At 45.7% G+C, this 22,842-nt stretch overlaps 2 protein-coding genes across 2 annotated transcripts in view; one reads left to right on the forward strand and one right to left on the reverse strand.

Moving 5' to 3' along the window:
• LOC111161539 (cyclin D1 binding protein 1) overlaps positions 1-22,842 on the forward strand; it is an 82,760-nt gene that overhangs the window by 34,690 nt on the left and 25,228 nt on the right. The window lies entirely within an intron of this gene.
• LOC111161522 (transglutaminase 5) overlaps positions 4,045-22,842 on the reverse strand; it is a 31,901-nt gene continuing 13,103 nt past the window's right edge. Inside the window, exons 5-13 of the mRNA XM_022525249.1 lie at positions 22,653-22,781; positions 21,887-22,064; positions 11,238-11,376; positions 10,524-10,627; positions 10,184-10,423; positions 7,092-7,457; positions 6,456-6,616; positions 5,129-5,262; positions 4,045-4,935 (exon numbers count right to left, since the gene is read on the reverse strand). Coding sequence (XP_022380957.1) covers positions 4,782-4,935; positions 5,129-5,262; positions 6,456-6,616; positions 7,092-7,457; positions 10,184-10,423; positions 10,524-10,627; positions 11,238-11,376; positions 21,887-22,064; positions 22,653-22,781 — 1,605 coding nt within the window. The 3' untranslated portion in view covers positions 4,045-4,781. The remainder of the gene's footprint in view (positions 4,936-5,128; positions 5,263-6,455; positions 6,617-7,091; positions 7,458-10,183; positions 10,424-10,523; positions 10,628-11,237; positions 11,377-21,886; positions 22,065-22,652; positions 22,782-22,842) is intronic.

Raw genomic sequence — 22,842 nt, forward strand, 5'->3', positions numbered from 1 at the left:
TGTTGGAACAGCATAGAAAAAATTCTGTGGTAGAAAACACATATCATGAAACTTACCATCTTAACCATTTTTTTTTAAAGAGAGAAGGAGAGAAAACATGTGCTCAAACAGATCATGGGTATGGGGCAGAGGGAGAGGGAGAGAGAAAATCTTAAGCACATTTCACACCCAATGTGGAGCCCAAAGTAGGGCTCAATCTCACAACCCTGAGATTATGGCCTGAGCTGAAATCAAGAATTGGACACTTAACTGACTGAGCCACCCAGGCACCCCTATCATCTTAACCATTTTTAAGTGTACAATTCAGTAGTGTTAACTATGTTTACATTGTTGTGAAAGATATCTCGATCGAGAATCTTTTCATCTTGCAGAACTGAAACTCTGTACTAATTCAGCTTCAACCCCCTCACCCTGCTCCCTTGTCTCAGGCTTTGGTAACCATCATTCTACTTTCTATATCATTAATTTGACTAATTTAGATACTTCATAGAAGTGGAATCATACAGTATTTGTCCCTCTATGGCTGGCTTATTTCATGTAGCATCATGTCCTCAAGGTTCATCCCTGTTGTAGCATGTGGCAGGATTCTCTTCCTTTTAAGGCTACATTGTATTCCATTGTATGTATATACTGAATTTTGATTATCCATTCTTTCAACGATGGACTTTCGGGTTGTTTCTATCTCCTGTCTATTGTGAATAGTGCTATGGACATGGTGGGCAAATATGTCTTTGAAATGCTACTTTCAGTTCTTTTGGATCTATACCCAGAAGTGGAATTGCTGGGTCATATGGTAGTTGTATTTTAAACTTTTTGAGGTACTGCCATACTGTTTTCCAAAGTGGTTGCACCATTTTACAAGCCTACGAACAACACACAAGAGTTCTAACTTCTCCACATTCCCACCAATACTTGTTATTTTCTGTTTTTGTTTTTGTTTTTGTATTTGTTTTTTTTTAGATAGCCATCCTCATGGGTGTAAGGTAATATCTCAGCATAGGACTTTTTTTGAAGTATAGTTGACACACAGTGTTACATTAGTTCAGTACAGTATAGGGATTGGACAAGTCTTTTTTTTTTTTAATTTCTTTTCAGTGTAACAGAATTCATTGTTTATGCACCACACCCAGTGCTCCATGCAATACATGCCCTCTGTAATACCCACCACCTGGTTCCCCCAACCTCCCACCCCCCGCCCCTTCAAAACCATCAGATTGTTTTTCAGAGTCCATAGTCTCTCATGGTTCATCTCCCCTTCCAATTTCCCTCAACTCCCTTCTCCTCTCCATCTCCCTATGTCCTCCATGTTATTTGTTATGCTCCACAAATAAGTGAAACCATATGATAATTGACAATCTCTGCTTGACTTATGGACAAGTCTTTTTTATTTTTAAGATTTCATTTATTTATTTGACAGAGAGAAAGAGAGAGAGAGCACAAGCAGGGGGAGGCAGAGGGAGAGGGAGAAGCAGGCTCCTTGCTGAGCAGGGAGCCAGATGGTAGGACTCAATCCCAGGACCCTGGCATCATGATCTGAGCTGAAGGCAGATGCTTAACCTACTGAACCATCCAGGTGCCTGGGATTGGACAAGTCTTTACATTATGCTATGATCACCACAAGTGTAGCTACCTTCCATCACCATATAATGCTGTTACAGTACCATTGACTGTATTCCCTATGCTGTACCTTTTATTCCCATGACTTATTCATTCCATAACTGAAAGTCTGTATTTCCCACTCCCCTTCACCCATTTTACCCATTTCTCCACTCTCTTACCCTCTGCCAGCCATCCGTTTGTTCTCTCTATTTATGAGTCTGTCTGCTTTGTCTATTTTTTCTTAGATTCTGCATGTAAGTGAGATCATGTGGGAATGTCTTTCTCTATCTGACCTACTTCACTTGGCATAATCCTTTCTAGGTCCATCCATGTTGTTGTCACAAGTGGGAACATCTCACTGGTTTTTTTTTTTTTGTTTTTGTTTTTTTTGGCTGAATAATATTCCTGTGTGTGTGTGTGTGTGTGTGTGTGTGTGTGTGTGTGTGTGTGACATCTTCTTTATCCATTCACCTATGGATGGACCCTTGCGTGACTTCCATATCTTGGCTATCGTAACTAATGCTGCAATAAACATAAGGGTGCATAGATCTTTCTGAACTTATGTTTTTGTTTAGTTTAATTCCAGCAGTGGAATTACAGAATTGTGTGGCATTTACCTTTAATGTTTCAGTGTAGTTTTGACTTAGAATTTTCTCATGATTAGTGATATTGAGCATCTTCTTGTCTGCTTTGTGGCTATTTGTCTATCATCTTTGGAGAAATGTCTATTCAAATCCTTTGCCTTGTTTGCTTTGTTTACTGCTCTATTACTTGGGCCTAGAATATTCAACACATAGATTCTCAATAAATGTTAAACGAAAAGTTGAAAGACAACCTTGACATTGAGGGAAGGCTTTATTAACTCAGAGGAATGACTCTGGTTGGAATTGCAAGCTCCTATGACAGACTAGGGTAGAGAACTATTTGTCCTGTACATGCTTCTCAAATCACATGAAGTCTGCTCAGCTCTGCAAAACAGAATCTACTCTAAGCACTGACACTGCAGGCATGACTGTGATCTAAGACTTACAGGAAACAGATACCTGCAGGTGATCACTGTCTAAATAGACTGCCTGCCTGAAACTTTTCATCTCTTGTCTCTAGCCTTATTTTTTCCTGCTTCTTAACTCTTCCAGCTCTGATCTCTAGCTATCTGACTGATTGCAATTCCTGACTGCTTTACTTCGCCCCCTCCCCTTTGACCCTGAGTCTATTTGGCTAGCTCCTGGTCTTTTAGCTTAAATGCCACTCCCTCCAGGAATCCTTCCTTGATTCACAGTCCCAAGATTAGAAAAGCTGTACCTCCTCATGCTCCCACAACACCCTACACTCACTCCAACAGTAGTTCTCATCACTCTGTCTTATAACCTCCTGTTCATTTTTCATCCTTCACATGCTTAGACTTGAGCTCCTTGAGAGCAGGCCCTGAGCTCCTTGAGAGCAGGCCCTGGTCCTTCTTTTGTCCTCAGTGCCTAGTTCAGGGCCTGGCCCCTAGTAGAAACTCTGAATATTTGCCAAGTGAAAGAGTTAATGAATGATGAATGTAGTGTTAAAATCAAGATTCATAAAAGAGTCTGAGGGTGTAGTAGTTGAAATGTTCCAAGTACTTCAGAGCCCCCTGTCTCTGTAAGATGTTCCCATCCACAATGTTTTCCTGAAATCATTTTTCACAATTGTTAGGCAACAGTTACAGAATGAAATAATTATATATTACTTCCCAATCCCTGCTGTCCAGGTTCTCCTGGTTCTCAGCTTACTCTTGAAGAAGACCTCAACCCGCTAAGTAATTCTCACCACACCCTCTTCTCTCCCTCTGATCAATTACACTTACTCTTTTGTTTATATATGATTGAAGTATTTATTTCATGTGTGTGCATTTAATATATGCCCAACATAACTGTCTCAGTCCTGGAGCTAGTCCCTGGAGGGCAGACGCTTCATGCTTTCCCCATCGAGAACTTGGCGCTTGCCCTGAGAAAGCAGTGCTTCTGGGACGAGGTAATGATTGGAGTTGCTTTGTGTTCAGAAGGAGCATATACACAGCTACAGCTGTGTATACAAAGTTCTGAGAGTACTTCATTTCCTACCAAAAAATCTGCTTCACTGCATTGGTCAGCCAGCTTTTTCTCTGGAACCACGGTCATTCCAGGTCCACCCAGCACCACAAGGTCCTGGCAGACTTTGAGCCAAGAGGCTGGAACTCTTAAGATTGGGGGACATCGGGGCATCTGGGTGGCTCAGTGGGTTAGGCCGCTGCCTTCGGCTCAGGTCATGATCTCAGAGTCCTGGGATCGAGCCCCGCGTCAGGCTCTCTGCTCAGCGGGGAGCCTGCTTCCTCCTCTCTCTCTGCCTGCCTCTCTGCCTGCTTGTGATCTCTCTGTCAAATAAATAAATAAAATCTTTAAAAAAAAAAAAAAGATTGGGGGACATCTTGGATGTGATATGGAAAGGGATTCAAAGGAAGGCCAAGTGAGAGATCTCATAGGCTTTCTCCCCCCAAGATATGAAGAGAGTAGGTGGTATGTAGAAACTCTTAGAGGGCTTTTGGTTTCCCTATCCAGATCATGACTGACACATCATCTGTAGATACCTTACCTGTTGACATATCGATTGTCTGTATCCCCCCTCCACCATCAATAGAATGTAAGCTCCATGGGGACAGAGCCTTTGCTTTGTTTACTGTCTTCTCCGCTACACTCAGAACAGTGCCTGGCATATACTGGGCGCCCAGTGATTCACCCTGGAATGGACTCGGGCATTGCAACAGTAGGACACTCCCAGCATCCAGGTGGGGGCTGCTGCAGGGCAAGTGATGACTACATGGGTGCAAAGGGGGTGAGAACAAAGACTGAAGTTTATTGGGACTAGGGAACTAGCCACTGCAGTGACAAAATGACAGTGAGCTTCTCAGCCAATTTGGAGGGGGGTGGGCAGTAAGTCATGACCAAGTCCAGCCAGTGTCCTCAGACCTCTGTGCTATCTCACACTTCTGGATTGGACACCATAGAGTCCCTGCGCTCTGATCAGAGTACTGGGGAGCTGTGCAGATGGCCCAGGGGATTATCCATCTCTCCTCTGCTGCTTCCTTTGGAGCCTTGTAAAGCCTCTGTTGTGGTGGGGAGTGGCACAGCTTGCATTTGAACTTGCTCAAAATCCATGCATCCGGCTTACTGTTCTAGAATTTATAACATCAAATCTACATAAACATTCTTGTAACCCTTGATGTCCTTAAACTTGTTGCTCCTCAAATTTGCTTGGATCTGCCTTTGGCCACTCTTGAAGGGGACAGTCTTCAGAGTGATGCTGGCCCTGTGTTGAGGTTTGAGGACTCCAATGCTGTAGCAGAGAAAAGAGAATGTTAGAAGACCATAGGCATTGTGAGAACTCCAGAGCTCTTTTCCACTCAGCAACCACAGTTTTCCTTTCCTGGAGTTTTCAGAGACTGGCCCCAGTGCCTGTCACCAGAAAGAAGGCTAGTGAGAACCCCAAGATAAGATGGGGGCAAAGGCCACGTACAGCCAGCACTCACAGGACTCTCTGCTGTTTCTTGAAGAGCCCGCTTCCTTCCATAGTCAACACACAGTCTTCCACGTGCTCTGAGAGGGGGTTTGAAAACAGCACCTGGATGGAGAGTGGCTGGTTCACAACGGCAGCTCCTAAAACCTAAACAGGAAGATCCAGAGGAGAAGAAGGGAGCAGAAGATTAATCTCATTCCCTAATTCAACAAACATTTACAGAGGGCCTTGCTCTTCAGATCTGTTTCCTGAAGAGATGGATGTCTGTGGCCCATGTTTTTTCAGCTATGGCTTAAAGCCAACTTGATGGGTTGTCATTAATGTTTTTTAAAAAATGAAATAGAAGAAAATATCAATGTATACCACACGAGATATTGTTAAGTAAAACTGTGCTTCATTTATCCATCCATAGATGTTTGTATGAAGTATTTTATATCCCTCAACCCAGCATATGGAAAAATCAGGTAAATTGGAATCTCTAGTGATGTTTCCTCTGCTCCAAAGATCTCATCCAAGATTCTCATGCATAATTTGAGTGGATAGAATCTTCTTTGGCACTTTCTTACTGCAACTCTGCTCCATCCCTTTTCTCCCTCATGACATAACGGGCTCATTTCTTTTCACCCCAGTGTGTGTGAAGAGCAATGGGACATTCAAGGCTGTAGAGAGATGGAAATAGTCTCAGGAAACCTGTAAGCCCTTTTGGAAACACTCCCTAGAATAAGACTCCAGTGGCTTGATTTGCCAGATGCGCCCTACCAGGGGGCACCACAGGCTCGCTTGGCAGGATCTAGGAGGCTGCTTGGCCTCAGGGAGGCAGCACTGAAGAGACGCGGACCCATGAAGTCTTGCCACTCAGAGAATCACAGAATGTCACAGTAGGCAGTGTCCTCAGAAGCCAGCTAGTCTAATCTTCTCATCTGATAGTTCAAGAAGCAGAGGCCCAGGGACTTGTCCAAGAATGCACAGCCAAGAAATGGCAAATCAAACCTGAGCTGACCTCAGGCAGTGCTTTTCTCCCCACTCAGGTTCTTCCCATTTGAGCCCATAGTTCCTCATGTTGACCCTGAGGAAGGCCAGCAGTGGAAGGTGGCACAAGAGAAGGATCCCTTCCCATCCTCTCCATGGCATGTGCTCAAGGTCCACCCGTAAGAACTTGGGTGGTGCAAAAGGATGGATAGCTTGTCCAGTGTTTTCAGATGAATCTCATGTTTCCAAGAGGGAGGTATTTGGGGACACCAGAAGAGGCAGTGGAAAAGAGGGGCTGCTTTCCTGAACAGACTCTCAGAGGGCTACACTCCCCAGGAATGCAGATCGCCAGGAGCCCCCAGGCCACTTACATTAATTATGATGCCTGGATAGGCTAAGGTGATGATCTTGTCCACCAGGATCTTTTCCGGACTGCTCTTCTCTTCGCCCAGGGCACTGATGTGGATCAGCTTGTCTGTTGACAGGTACTGGCTATACTGGGAATATGGAATTCTACAGGAGTGGGTCTTTGCTAGGGAGAAAACAAAAAGATGAGGTGAAAGTAGCTGGGAAAATCAACTAGGCCTGGGTTGGATCTGGGGGATCCTTCTTTGGGGAAGAGGGGACCAACATGTACTAAGCCCTAGTGAAGCAGGTTCTAGGTTTTCAGGTGGAGAGGTTGAGGTTAAGAGAGGCAAAATGGTTTCCGCAGGGTCATTCTCCTGGTAAATGGAGGAGCTGAGGTTCTAACCAAGTTCTATATGCCTCCAAAGCTCAGACTTCCCCTACTAAACCAGGCTCTCTTCCTTGAAGTAGTAAAGGGAAGGAAGGAGGAGCAAGAGAAAAGAGGGAAGGGGGTGGAAGGAATCTGCACCAAAGGGAAAATTAAGGCTGGTGTCACAGAGGTCTGTCCCCAGAACTGTGTCATCTGGCTTGTCTCCACTGGCATTTCCATAGCCCACTCTGTGTACCCAGACTGTCCCCATGCCCAGACCCAGAGCCCATACCTTCTTCAGGAGAGAGTGTGATGAAGGCTGTGTCCTGCCAGAAGGGTGGCAGGGGGCTGCCATCATGCAGCAGGGACTGGGCACTCAGGTTCACTTTGAGGTCCTTGAACTGGAGTGACATGTTGAGGGCCAGCAGGACAAAGCATATGTCCTGGCCCATGTGGGGAGGGTCAAGCAGCTGGAATTTCAAGGAGACCTGGACAACATCACTAGGCCGAAGGGAAGGTGTATGCAGGCCCCGAAGGCCATCCCCGCTCCGTGGCTCAGGTGTGGAATATTGTGAGTCTGCTTGATGGGGGTCTTCAGACCTTCCAGCCTTCAGCTTCTGAAGAGCCTTCAGGAACACCTGCCTCTCCTGGGGAGAACCTGGAAGGGCAGAGACAGTATCAGCTGTCTTCCTCAGGGAGGTAAGCCTTGGCCAAACACTGCAGAGCTGTTAAAACCCTCATTTCCAACAACAAACATTCCCTACTATTCATCAGGTGCTTTCTTTTCTTTTTCTTTTCTTTTTTTTTTTTTTAAGATTTTATTTATTTTCTTGAGAGAGAGAACACACTGTGGGGGGAGGGGCATAGGGAGAAGCAGGCTCCCCACTGATCAGGGAACCCAATGCTCCCCACTGGAGAAAGGGAAGGCCTTCTGGACCTTCTCTTTGGTGCCATGAAAGGCCTAGAACTATTTTTCTTTAAATCACTAGCACTGTTTTACTTATTTGTTTATTTACCTACTTTACCCATTTCTCCCTTCCCACCCCCGCCTCTGGTAACCACCAATCTGTATTCTGTATCTATGAACTTGGTTTCTTTTCTTTTCTTTTTTTTTTAGATTCCACATATAAGAGAGGAAATCATACAGTATTTGTCTTTGTCTTATTTCACTTAGCATAATGCCCTCAAGGTCCATCCACATTGTCGTAAACGGCAAGATTTCACTGTTGTTTTGTGATTGAAAAATATTCCATCATGTATGTGTATGTATGTAATTATGTATGTATGTGTGTGTGTATATATGTATATATATATATATATATATATATATATATATATATATATATATCACATTTTGTTTATCCATTCATCCCTCAGTGGACACGGGCTATTTCCATAGCTTAGCTATTATGAATAATGCTACAGTGAATATGGGGGTGTACGTATTTTTTCAAGTTAAAGTTAGTGTTTTAGTTTTCTTCAGACAAATACTCAAATGTGCAATTGCTGGGTCAAATGGTAGCTCTATATTTAATTTTTTGAGGAACCTCCATACTGTTTTCCACAGTGGCTGCACCACCTTGCATTCCTAACAACAGTGCACAAGGATTCCCCTTTCTACACATCCTCACCACCAACAACAATATAATCCATATACAGTTGAGTAAAATGGGGCTCAGAGAGGTCCCATCACTTGTCCAAGTCCCACAACATGGAAGGGGAAGAATCCAGGTGGAAACCAAATCTGCCCAACACAAAAATCTGTGCTTATGGTCATTAGACTCTATTCTGACTTCCCCATGGGAAAGATAAAGGCCCACAAATAAGGAAGACAGAAAGAAAGAGAGAGAGAAAAGAAAGAAGAAAAGAAAAGAAAGAAGGAAGAAAGGAAGGAAAGAAGAGAAGAGAAAATAAAGTAAAATTCAAGCAAGCTGAATTCCCAGAGAGGCCTGGCTTCAGTCCTCAGTGGTACTGTGGCCAAGATATGCAGGAATACTCATTGGAGCTTCCCTAATAATCCTAGCAGCTGTATTCACGTAGCACTCACTGACCCCAGTGTCTGTCCCACCCCTTCAGTGCGTCCCCACATCCTCCCCAGGCAGAGGCACTTTCTAAGCCTAATTCCAGTCAAAAGAGGATCTCAAGGCATCTACTTCAGCAAAAGTGATGTGAATTAGATTTAGCTCACCTGTGGTCTGCTCTTCCCCCAGATGCCATCAGGCCAAGTGGGAGGAGATCAAATACTGCCCAACCGAGCAGCACCCTCCAGCCCACAGGAATATAGCTGCAAACCCCCAAGAATACAGTGGAGCCCCGTGGACCTCTAGCAAATGCTGCCAAAGCCCACCCAGCTTGAGGAGGCACCCTGTGTTGGCTTTCTCCCCTCCCCTGTCTCACTTGCTCACTCTCCTTCCTGCCAGTATTTGCTGGATGGCCTCACAGATCAACCACTTGTACTTGAATTCTTGCCTCAGGACTTGTTCTGGGCCCCCCAACCAAGATAACCCCCGAGTGGATGGAGGTGAAGGGGATGGCAAATAGCCAGCTGTGCTGTGTTCAGTGCTTGCCTCTTGCTGTGTAAAACTACTTCTTAGGCTCAGATTCTGGAGCTTCTCTGTGGGTCCCAAAGGCCCACTTAGACAAACCACAGATTAATTCTACTTGCCAGCACTCCCAGCCACTGCTCAGCTACCCGCCACTCCCCCATTTTCCTGATTCACTCTTGCTCCTCACTCAGCTTCTGGTCCTCAAAGACTATATTTTCACTTGGCTCCCTGGTGGTTGAACCTAGTGGTTGGTGTTTCTCAGATCTTGAGAATAAGTTCACGCCTGACTACTTTAGGTGCCTATTAGCACCTGCTGACTTGAGTAAGAAGCCCCTGTCAGGTCTCCTACGTCTCAGATCTGACCTCTGCAGGAGGTAGGTGTCTGGAGTAAACATTCGGCCTTATGTTAGCCTTCGTGCTGGTTGGCGGTCTGGATTGTCCTCCAAATACTCAGTAAGACAAAGTTAATTAGGCAATATGTTAAATGAAATTCATTAAATTAACTAATAGGATAGTGTTTACTAAATCCCCTCGCATCTTGAGACAGAGGCTAACTTTTCAGGAAGGCTATTGGTGGGATGCATGTCAGTGGCCCTACAGTCAGTGTGAACATCTTGTGGAGAATGCTCACTGGCCTGTGGGGATATGGGGGGGTGGGGTGGCGGTGGGCACATGGAAGTGAGGCAGTGGGAACATCTCAGTTGGCATCCTAAAACTGAGGGGACAGTGGACCCAGGTTCTGTCCTTCAGATTCCATCTGGTTCCCCAGCTGCTGGGAGGTTCCCTAGAGAAGGTGTCCTCAGGACTTGGTCTTTGGCGGGGGCTGGCTCTATCGTACCTTCTATGTATTTGTAGTTCTCCGTGATGTCGTCTCGCTCGTCACTTTGAATGCTCTTGGTGCTGATAAAATTGCCAACAGTATTCGTGTCCCGGTGAATCTTCTGTTCCTTCCCTCCGTAGACAAGCCAGGACATGCAGTCAGCATTCACCATGGAAAAGGCAAACGCTGTGTCATAGTTCAGCTCCACCTCTCCCTCTTTGATGGCTCTGACGGAGGCAGGGCCGCAGCAGTAGAGGCCTGAGGAGAACAGAAGAACCACGGTGGTTGGTTGCCACAGGGTCAGGCAGGGCAAGGGTGGATTTTGTGGGAGTGGGTTCCGCCTTCTGAACAGCCTCACCATTGCTGGTCTCCTGAGGTGTGGCATCCAGCACCTGCCAGCCTCCATATCCAGGAGGGAGATCCTTTCGGGCCATCCAGCACTCATTCCACACGTGAAAATTCCTAAAGGAAAAGCCGGAGGAGTCAATGTCAAATGACGCTAAGGGAGAGTTTGTAGTGCTTGTGTTCTTTCCAGAGCAAGACAGGGGGCAGCGGGCAAATGGACTGCTAAACAGAAAGACAGATTTAGTGCACCCGAGGCCATCAGACCTCCATGGGTGAGTGGTGGCAGCTCTTCCTCGTGTGAGCCTCAGCTTGCTCAGAAAAGAGTTTTCTTCTGGGAACAGAGAGCGAAGACTTCCCGAACTAACTGAGGTTAAAATCTCTCTCTCACTCCCTTCAAAAGATCCTCATGGCCCTTTCCTGTATGTGCTGCTGACTCCTGGGGGCAGTCACAGTGCATCTGGAGGTGAGGTTGTAGGCTGATATCAAATGAAAGAGATGACAGAGGGAAATGTCACCCAGGGCAGAAAACTCTTGTGATGTGAAGATTCTAAACACAGAATCGGTTTTGTGTTCAGCTGCGGCTCAGCCTTCAAGTTGGGGATACAGAGCCCTGGGACTGGTGAATGTGGAGGGGCCGTGAGAGGGCAGCGGGCTCATGGGTGCAGTCCTGCCCCACTCTCTCCTAGAGGGGTTTGCCCCAGAAAGAGATGGGGAGGTTGTTTCTCACCAGACACTGTCCTTCTTCTTATTCTCCAAGATCCTGCCTGTGCTGTCATAATACTCATCTATGATCAAGTTTCCATCTGTGTCATGGCCAGAGTCAAAGTTGGTGATCACACGGGTAGGGATCCCCAGGCACCTCATTACTGCAGAAGGAGAAAGTAAAAATCTTCTGTGGGCTGTGGATTCAGGAATCCTATGGATTCTTTGGGCCCAGGAAAGCCACTCATTTGGCACTCCCAGGACCTGTCAGGAGCTGTTGGGGCAATGGGTTGGTGATATTGCCAACCTCTCTTCCCACCTTCCTGAGCTCCTCTCTGGGGCTCATTGAAGAGACTCTGGGCAAAGTTTAAGCTTCCGGTTGCTCAGACAAGCACTGCCAAGGCCAAGCAAGTCGTGAGTTCTCCTGCCTGCAAGCAGGAGGGGACAGGCACACCTCCTTTGGCAAGACTCAGTGGCCTGACTCGGTCTCACTTCCCTCTTGGCCTTGAATCTCCATCTTCAAGCCAAATAGCTAGGATTTTGACTCAGACCATCAAATTCTTAGAAAAGAGGTCTGTGGTTTGGATTCCCCCTTTTCCATGGGTGTCTTGGAAGCTTATCAAGGAAAGCCTCACAAAGGAAGGCAGAAAAGGAAGGAAACTGTGTAACAAATGCTTAGAAAAGTGAGAATTTGTACCCAATAGAGAAATTCTAGGAAGGAGTTACAACCTTGTTTTTATTCATGAGGAGACATCTCTTCCCTTTGCCAGCCAACTTTTTTTGCTTTGTCCCCATATTTCCCCTCTTCAGTACTCTTTAAGTGCAGCGATATTCTACCATCAATATTCTGGGGGCCCTCTCCCTTCAAGTCCAGCATTGGCGGTCCACCCCATTCAATAATAATAATGATAATAGTAGTAGTAGTAGTAGTAGTAGTAACATAGTAATAATAATAATAATTCAATAATAATCACACGTGCCGGGCATGTTGCTAAGTTACCCTCAGGACAACTCTACACAGAAGCTGCTATTATTATCCTCATGTTAAAGATTAAGACTCAGGGGGCGCCTGGCTCAGTGGGTTAAAGCCTCAGTTCATGATCTCAGGGTCCTGGGATGGAGCCCCACATCGGGCTCTCTGCTCGCAGGGAGTCTGCTTCCTCCTCTCTCTCTCTCTGCCTGCCTCTTTGCCTGCTTGTGATCTCTGTCTGGGTGAAATAAATAAATAAAATCTTAAAAAAAAAAAAAGATTAAGACTCAGAGGCTAAGAAAAGTTAGCAACCTCGACCAAAGTCACACAGCTAGGCAGTTACAGACCTGTCACTCACAAATCCTGATTACACTGCTGAGCTCATGCTCAATTCTGAGCCCGCCTCCCAGTATTATGCACACAGTTCAGTGCTCTAGTATTTTCACCTTATTAAACATATCAAGCATTTTCCTATGTGATCAAATATTGGCACAAAGCTTCTCCAGGTCAGGGTGGGGACACATCTCTGGATACACCTTGGAACAGTGAGGAGAAAAGCCCAAAGGGGAACCTGGCGTTCTCTTGGAGTGGCAGGTCTGTGCAGGGCCAAGGAATGAGGACAGGGAGGGAGCAGAGCTGATAAGTGAATTGTGAGTGAAGGTAACAAAGGACAGCCTCCTAGGGGAGGGAGAAGTTTGGAAAAGCTGCCACTAAAGGGACATGAGACAGGAGGAAGGTGAGAGCATCAGGCGACTCAGGACCATTGCACAGAACACATTTCTGCTAAGATTACAGTCAGGAGGGTGGGTAAAAGGATACTCAGAGAAGGCACCAAGGAGGGTGGGCAGGGAGAGCAGGAAGCAAGCCTCTGAAATTCACCCTGACTGATCACAAACAGCCAGTTGGAATGTTGGTAGTGATGTCAACTCCTGCTCAACAAGGCCAGACTGGCCTTTCCCACCTGAACACAGGTCATTATTCTCACAGCATTCTGAAGTTCTCTAGTAGACATAGCACACGGCTTGTAATGATTTGTTTGCAAGTAGGCCCTCCTAAGGGCAGAGTTTGTGTAATATCCATCTTTACCATTATACAGCCATTAACAACACAGAGCCAGACCTGTTTTGATTTGGTGCATTGTTGCTAGACAGGTGAATGAGTGTCCCAGGACTCTCTTCCCCTTTCTGGTGATTTCTGACTTGACACCCAGCGCTATCGTAATGACTGTGCACCATGCTTTGAGTAAGCTTGACTGTAAGCTTTGGAGTGGTGATGGATTTGCCCTCATCTGTTCCCCTGGCTTATGAGAGGCCTGGGATGGGGGACAACAGCCTGTCCCAGTGAGGCCACGTGGGGCAAGAATGGTTGTTAACATTCTAAACAATGTTTAGGGTGAGGAGTGAGTGAGTGAGGGGAGTGAGGCCTCCCTTAGCTTCCACATCACACTAAAGGAGCTAACAGCACCCAGAACTGCATGAGGTTGTACAAACTGCATGAGGTTGTACACACATATTTTTCCTGGGTTCTTGCTCCCTTTCTCCTGCCTGCTCTGTCCTCTCACATAGAGTTCTCTCACCATGGAGGACGACAACTTCTGAATTTGAATCTTGGGCCTGTATGGAGCCCTCGCTTCTTTTTTTTTTTTTTTTTTCATTGATAACTTATTAACATACAATGTATTACTTGTTTCAGGGGTACAGGTCTGTGATTAATCAGTCTTACACAATTCACAGGACTCCCCATATCACATACCATCCGCAATGTCCATCACCCAGCCACCCTATCCCTCTCACCCCCTCCCCTCCAGCAACCCTCAGTTTGTTTCCTGACATTAAGAGTCTCTTACGGTTTCTCTCCCTCTCCAGTTTCATCTTGTTTCATTTTTCCCTTCCCTTTCCCTATGATCCTCTGTCTTGTTTCTCAAATTCCTCATATCAGTGAGATCATATGATAATTGTCTTTCTCTGATTGACTTTCGCTTAGCATAATACCCTCTAATTCCAAACACGTCGTTGCAAATGGCAAGATAATGGTTTTTTGAATGGCTGCATAGTTTTCCATTGTATATATATAACACATTTTCTTTATCCATTCATCTGTTGATGGCCATCTAGGCTCTTTCCATAGTTTGGCTATTGTGGGCATTGCTGCTATAAATATTCAGGTGCACGTGCCCCTTTAGATCACTACATTTGTATCTTTAGGGTAAATACCCAGTACTGCAATTGCTGGGTCGTAGGGTAGCTCTATTTTCAACTTTCTGAGGAACCTCCATGCTGTTTTCCAGAGTGGCTGCACCAGCTTGCACTCCCACCAACAGTGTAGGGACGTCGCTGCTTCTAAACACATCCCCAACTGTGCTTGTCTTCCTTGCCAGCTGAAGGCGTCACCACCATTACAGCGCCAGGCACGGTGCCGAGCACTGCACAGGCATGATCTCATTAAACTATCTCCACAATCCTGGAGTTGTCCCCACTTTAAAGAGGAGAAACCTGAAGCTTAGAGAGGTTGAGGTCACATGGCAGAAAGAGGAGAGCCGGGGCAGGATTTAAGCCCATGTTTCTCTGATCTCAAAGCATCCCCAAGCTTCTAGCAACAGGCCACACTGCTGCAACTTCGCCAAGCATCCAGGCAACAGCTCATTCTCAGTGCATCTTTCTCTGTGAGTTTTCACTGCCTAATTCACACCACACTAACCTCCCTTCCCATGCTCTCACTTAATCCCAGTCACCTGTGCTACATATTTTTTATCAATGGATGGAGCTCTCTGGGATTTCCTGCATTTGTCGATCTTGTCAGCCAGATCACACATCCCCCTGGAGTAGGACTCATAGAGGACACTTTTCTTGCATTTCTTTGTTTCCAGCATAATGCTGGGCACAAAGTAGATGATCATTTAATTTGTGCTGACATGAGTTGTCTTTAACCTGTGGAAAAGATTTCCGCAGACTGTCAGTCCTAGTGACTCACAGTTTGACATGAGACTCAGGTGACTCTTATGGTGATAATTTTGTGGGAGCTGAGTCCCTTGTAAAAGGGAGGTGTGTGTTTGTGTGTGTGTGCACATGCTTGCACATACACACAGTGATGCTTAGACAAAGGTGGGCACGATATCAGAATAGGGAGAAGGCTGCAGATTTCCCAAGGGATACACCACACCACACTGCCAGCATGAATTCCTGTGTCTCTTCATTCAGCCATTCAGCACTCATTCAGTGATACATGTCAGGCCCCTGAGATTAACCAGGCAATGGGTTAGATGCATACACAGAAATGAAAGACATCCTTGTCCTCAAGGAGTGTAGCTCATTTTTTGACTGGTACGTCCCAATGGTGTATCAGAACATGGAGGCTGGGGGCGCCTGGGTGGCTCAGTGGGTTAAAGCCTCTGCCTTCAGCTCAGTTCATGATCTCAGGGTCCTGGGATCGAGCCCCGAATCGGGCTCTCTGCTCAGCAGGGAGCCTGCTTCCTCCTCTCTCTCTCTCTCCGTTTGCCTCTCTGCCTACTTGTGATCTTTGTCAAATAAATAAGTAAAATCTTAAAAAAAAAAAAAAAAAGAACATGGAGTCTGTTTTAGGACTGGCCATGAAGCTTCTCACAAGTTCTTTTCCGTCCCCTGCTCCCATATTACCTCCTCATGTGGAAATGTGACTCTTATTTAAAAGAGACATCAGTGGGGCACCTGGGTGGCTCAGTGGGTTAAGCCTCTGCCTTTGGCTCAGGTCATGATCTCTGTCCTGAGATTGAGCCCCACATTGGGCTCTCTGCTCAGCGGGGAGCCCGCTTTCCCCTCTCTCTCTGCCTACTTGTGATCTCTTGTGACCTACTGTGATAAGTAAATAAAATCTTTAAAAAAAATAAAAGAGAAATCAGTGTTAAGTTCCAGTTCAATTTGTTGAAATTGTTTGGTCAGCTTTGCTGCCACCCTTCCATGGTTTATACTGAAGAATATAGCCAAAGCTTCAGCTAATAGAATTGAAGGGACTGCATCTAAATATGATGATATTTAGCATCTTTTAATTTTTCCCTGGACACATAAATCTTCCATATGGGAAAAGTACTTTCCCCTCCTATGCCTTTAATTGTTCCTTAAGCCCAGAAGGTTATATTGTCTTGATTTTTCAGCTATACCTTCACAAGATCATATTAGAACTGTTCTTCATTATCTGCAATGGCAATGAATCCCAAAGCTGCTCTAAAAAATATCTACTATAGGGGCACCTGGGGGCTCAGTTGGGTAAGAGTCCGACTCTTGATTTCAATGTAGGTCATGATCTCAGAGTTGTGAGATCAAGCCCCAGTCAAGCTCCACACTGAGCGTAGATCCTGCTTAAGATTCTCTCTCTCTCTCCCTCTGTCCCTCTCCCTCCTCACACACACACTCTCTCTCTCTCAAAAAAATAATAACAAATAATGTCTACTTAATAAAATACCAAGCATATAAAGAAACAGGAAAATACGACTCATAACCAGGAAAATGTCAATCAATAGAACTAGATCTAGAAATGACAGTGATGATAGGATGAGCTGACAAGGACCTTAAAGCAGCTATTTTAAATATTACAAATATGCTCAAGAGGAGGTAAAAGAAAACATGAACATAAGAAGAGAAATGGAAGATAGAAAGAAGATCCAATGGAACTTCTAAAGATGAAAAATACAATATATAAAACAAAAAACATATTGGAAAATATATTGCACTATAACAGTATATTTTTCCTCCTGTAAGAGCACTTTCAGAGTTACATATTAAATACATCAAAATGTTTCCCTCTTATGGGGAAGAGATGAATAGGAATGGGTTATAAGACAAAAGCGAGGAAAAACCAGTTAGTTTTTTTTTTAAGATTTTTATTTATTTATTTGATAGAGATCACAAGAAGGCAGAGAGGCAGGCAGAGAGAGAGAAGAGGAAGCAGGCTCCCTGCTGAGCAGAGAGCCCAATTTGGGGCTCGATCCCAGGATCCTGGGATCATGACCTGAGCTGAAGGCAGAGGCTTTAACCCACTGAACCACTCAGGTGCCCCAATTAGTTAGTTTTTTAAAAAGGGGCATGAAGCAATAGTTGAAATGAGATGGGTTGTTGGTTTGTACCAGGATGGTTGCAAGGAAGATGGTGAGCAGTGATCAGATTCTGGAAACATTTAAAAAAATAAATAAATAAAATAAAATAAAAAGGGACATGAAGCAGATCTGTTATGATAAATATTATGAAATGAGGAATGTGATTAATTTAACCCTAAACCCTCCAAGGAACAAAGAAAGGAAATAATGTAAAAAAAAAAAAAAAAAGTGATGGAAATGATGGTGAACTGAATTTTAGGGGATGACCAGAAACACTTTGTGAATGAGACCCAGCAAGACCTCTGGAGTCCAAGAGGCTGAGATTAAAACAGTATCAGACTAAATATAATAGCTAACATTTATGTAAAGCTAACCAAGCACCAGGCATTTTTCTACGTGCTGGCCATATATTAACCCACAACCTGGTAAGGGAACATTCCATACAACCCAAGATGTCTCATAAATCAATGGAGAATAATAGTAGATTTGTGTTTGAGCCAAAGGATGAAGCGAAATAATACACCAGGACCTTGGCTGAGGTTCCTTTTGTAAGAGCTAAAGGCTCAGTAAAAACAATGAGAATAACAGTTGTATTCAAATGAAGACAATGAGGTACTTTATAGAGGCCACTACACAACTGAGTGAGAAGAAATCTTAGGTGGACATCTAGCCCGGGTGTGTTCAATAAAGTGTTAAGCAGAGAATCCTATATGCCAGGCAAGACAAGAGTAGGGACCCAATATACAAAAGATATACAGATGGGGTAGTTTTGGATGCAGAGAGGAGGGCCCAGTCCCGAGCAACACAGCCTCCTCATTTCCCACCACCCTTCCCACCATGGCTCTTGGGCCCAGGTGTCTACAGAGGAGGGGAATCATACTCCATAGACCTGCTCACAGTCAGAGTTCATGTCTTCCAAGTCGTTGCTGCTCCTGCCCCATGCAGCTGTGGGCAGGAACAGACAAGGATGCCTAGCTTTAAAACAAAAACGAAACCCCAATTTTATTGAGATATAATTCACATACCATGAAATTCACCCTTGTAAAGTGTATAATTCAGGAGTTCTGGTCTAAGATGGCGACGTAAGAAGACCCTGAACTTACCTCCTCCACACACACCAAATCTATCCCTATTTATAGAACACTTCCTCTTGAAGAAGAACTGAGGGCTGACTGAACAGCTTCTGCATAACAAAAGATAGATCACATGGAGAGCAGCAAGAGAGAGGGAGACATAGTGACAAAGGGAACCCCCACCCCAACTCTGGGAACTGCAGCGGGGATGGATGATACTGGGAACCACCAGACTTAGAACCCTGACAAATGAGGGGGGTGGGGTGGAGGTAGAGCTGCTGGAACTCTCTTCAGGTTCCCTGTCACCGGGAGTGGATGGCCAGAACAGGAAAAGCCTGATGACTAAGAGCTGTGGGTGGCCAGCCCACAGTGCAGAGAAGGTAGGCCAGAGATTTGTCTGAAATTCCTAAAATAACAGCCACCTAAATGAGTGTCAAAGTAAAAGCCTGTTCAAAAAATTGGAAGTGTATCTTTGATTCAAGCAAATTTTCCTTTTGGTGATTTTTTTTTCATTAGGAAGTTGAAGTTAATATGTTGACGTTTAAAAAGGCCGTTCTGAACAGAGGCAGTGCTGCAGAGGGAAGAATGCATTTCTGAGTCAGACACAAGAGTCACTTGGTCACTTCAAGCCTCAGTTTTCTAATCTATAGATGATGCTACCTCGCAGGTGGTCGTGAGTGAAAGTGCCCAGCATATGCCTGAAGTCCAGAGGATGCTGGGTAAATGGCAGTTGCTAGTGAGGTTTATGCATCAGTATAGCCTAGTGGTCACAGCGTGCCAGACCTGGATATGAGACCTGCCCTGCTGCTCAGTTTACTCGTCTGCAAAGTGGAGATGATGATGGTAGACCCTACTTCCTAAGGTCATTTGGGGGGATCACACGAGGTGATCCTAACTGTACTTGCTAAACATTCCTGGCCCTATTTATTCTTAGCACTCTTCATGTATGTATTCCCTCAGTTCTTCCAATAACCCTATGAGGTAGGTACTATTACTTTCTCCATTCTAAGTCTGCGGCACAAGTTAAGTGACTTGCCCAAAGCTATTTAGCCAACTGATGGTAGTGCTGGTATTTAAACCCAAGCAGCCTACCTCCAGAGTCCACATGCCTCACCATTTAGGTTGTCAAGATTTTAGCACGGTGCCTGGCACTAAAGAGGTCCCCAGTAAATGACAGCTATTGTGAGTGTGAAATAACAATACTAACAACAAATGTGCTTTCGCAGCTATATTGGGCTAAGGAATTTGATAAGCCCTGGGATTTGATAAAGGCCAGGTCTTACTCATCTTTGTATCCAAGAGTACTTACAGCACCATACCTAGAATAGAATAAGGACTCAATAAGTGTGGCTGAATGAAAAATCAATTTTTCAAACAGATGCACTTATTAACATACCCCACAGTGGCCCTTTTGGGGAAGGCTGCTGCTGCTTGAGCTACAGTTGGATCAAGTCACATTTGACCCACTTTGCCCAACCCTTTGCTTCCCAGGTCACTAAGGGGCCACGATTCTTATAAACATTTTAATTGGCCTGCTCTCCTTGCATAATCTCCATTTACCGGCTCCACCCCTCTCATCACCCAATTCCAGACAACCACACCCAAAGCCCTAGTCCTCTCGGTCCTCACACACACACCCAGCCAATTCCCCTCTAGGTTTTTCCATGTAGAGGAAAGTTCCCTCTCCATCATGCCCAAGAGTAATCCATCCTTTGCCTGCCAGTCCTGTGTCTGCTCCCTGGATGACTCAGACACTCCAGTTCACCCATATCTCTGTGGCTCCCCGGTATCAAAGCTGTTGAATTCCTGGTTTCCTGTCCCTGAGCAATTGAAGCCTCCTAGTCAAGGTGTGGCTCTGCAGTGGCAGAGGAGGAAGAGCTCAGGACTTCTTCCTCATCAACCCATGTGAAGTCATCCTCTGTGGGTGTTTGCAGAAACTTCCTTGTACTCTTGGCCAGAGGCCTGGCACTCGCTCCCCAGCATCAAGGCGTGGGGGTGTCCCTAGGCTTCCCCAAGAGTCCAGAGATGGGCTTAGCACACATATGCACACAGACTGCACCAGGTTTTGCCATACAGGGAACTTCATTGTTGTTGTTTTTAAGATTTATGTATTTATTTTAGAGAGGGACTGAGAACTGGGGAGGGGCGAAAGGAGAGGGAGAGAGAGAAAATCTTAAGCAGACACCACTGTGAGCACAGAGCCTGATGCAGGGCTCCATCTCATGACCCTGAGATCACGACCTGAACCGAAACCAAGAGTCGGATGCTTAACCAACTATGCCACCTAGGCGCCCCTGTCATATAGGGAATTTCTACATGAAAGGCCTGAGCCCTCAAAGAACACTAAGCTGGTCTCCCTGGGTTGGACTAGAGGGTGCTCTGAGCAAAAGTAGTTATTTGGTCTCTTTTCCCAGCTAACAAGAGTAAGAGTTTCCTGACCATGACCCAAGTCAGGTACACAGATATGCATGCCTAAAGGCTGAGAGCTGGACTAGGCATGGGGGACAGGGTGAGGGTCAGGACCAGTAGCAGGTTGGGCCCTGGGTGAGGCAGAAGGCTTCCTCCTGCTATGTCTAATATGTGACTCATTTCTAGGTATCAGTTGCCTCAAGATTCACCACTCCCCCCTTTCTTCTGCTTGCTCCTCTTGCCACCTACAAATCAACTTCCATCTGCTTTCCTTCTCCATTACATATTTTTATTTATTTTATTTTTTAAATTTTTAAAAGATTTATTTATTTATTTATTTGAGAGAGAGAGAGAGAGAGAGAGAGCGCGCGTGCACGAGCAAGCATGGGAGCTCAAGCAGGGTGTGGGGAGTGTTGGTGGCAGAAGGAGAGGGAGACAATCTCAAACAGACTCCCTGCTGGGCACAGAGCCATCTCTCCAGGCCTCAATCTCATGACCCTGGGATCATGATCTGAGCTGAAATCAAGAGTCGGATGTTTGATTAACTGAGCCATCCAGACACCCCCACCTCCCATACATAATTTTTAGATTTTCTTCTACTAGTGTAACATATACTTCCTACCTAAAGAACTGATCTCCCATTTTCCTTCATTCCCTATCTCCCTTGACTGAGTCAGGCCTCTAGACCTGCTGAACATGAGACAACTCCAAATTCAAGGTCATTTTACTTCAGCCGCCATCTTGCTCTGACCCTAGAGGGCCCACACCACCACTGTGATGCACATTTCCCTTCCAGGTCAAGATCACTCTCCAGGCTCAGAAAGGACACTAATCAGTTTGTAAGTTTTCTAATTACTTGACCTTTCATCTCATTCCTGTCTGGAACCAGACAATTTCTAGCCAGGCTCTTAGGCTGTCCAAAACCAAAGGAAGAGAAGAGTGGGGAAGGGTGCAATTTCATCCTCAGAACCACCCTCTAAGATAAGCCCAGACACATGAAGCCTGAAGCCAGTGATGAGACAGTTCTACAGAAACGACTTCCTTTGAAACATTCCCTGGTGGGACTTGTGCAAGACTGGAACGAGAATGGTTCAGAGGGCTATGACATGGGCCAGAACACTTTGGGTTCTCTCCATGGGGCCCTTTCCGCTCCCTACCTGTGCACATGATGGCAGCAAAGACCCAGCACTGCCCGTAGCGCACTGGCTGGCAGCCTGCGGCATGCCACTGTTTCAGGATGGCCACACTTCCTGTCCACTCCGCAGGGTTGACCCCGTCTAAGTAATTCTCACTCCAGTTTCCATTGAGCACCCCGTTGTCATCATTGCTGTTGATCTGAAGAGAAACCATATGCAGACACATTAAAAGCATCCTTTTCCTCAGCAAGATGTAATGTGTAGGCTTCCTCACAAGGTTTGTGGGCCTGAGACACAGCCGACTCCTTGATCTCATTTTACGTGGGACTTTCCAGACCTGCTAGGGAAAGGGTGGGGTGGGAAGCCAGCCATTCTGACTTGTCTCCACTGTTAATTAGTTTATTATTCTATTTCTACCCACCCCCTTCAAAGCAAGAGCTCAGCTTTTCGAGCTCTTAAAAATCCTTCAGAGCAAAGGAAATTTCGAAAAGACAAGACCATTTCCCAAACCAGAGCTACACTCAGCCTTCCCTAAAATTGCAGTTTGGAATTAATCAAGGTGATGGCCCACACCCAGCTAATTCAGACCTCGACTGAGAAAACCTGTTACCCAGATTTTTGTCCTCAGTCTCAGCCAAATTGGCCTTGCCTGAGGGCCCCTGCTCTTAACTCTTCATCCCTCTGTTGCAGGGGGCAACTGTGAGTCAGCACCCCAACCCCACACATGGCTTCCTCCCTCTCTGGACATACCCTGAGTGGGCAGAGCCAGAGCCAGATCCAAGCTCACCATGGCACACACCACTCTGCTGAGGTAGACCGGGCTTCCCCTCAGGGCACAGTCTGTGGCTGGGTCGATCTGGAAGTTCAGGCTCTTGTCTAGCAGCTCCAGGCAGATGTCTATGATATTCTCTTCAAACTATAAGGGGAGATGCAGAGGGGCAGAGCGCCCATAATTGGCACAGGCAGATAAGGTAAGA

The sequence above is a fragment of the Enhydra lutris genome, unplaced genomic scaffold, assembly GCF_002288905.1.
Source record: "Enhydra lutris kenyoni isolate GAN:26980312 unplaced genomic scaffold, ASM228890v2 scaffoldscaffold4, whole genome shotgun sequence".
In the NCBI taxonomy this organism is placed as follows: Eukaryota; Metazoa; Chordata; class Mammalia; order Carnivora; family Mustelidae; genus Enhydra; species Enhydra lutris.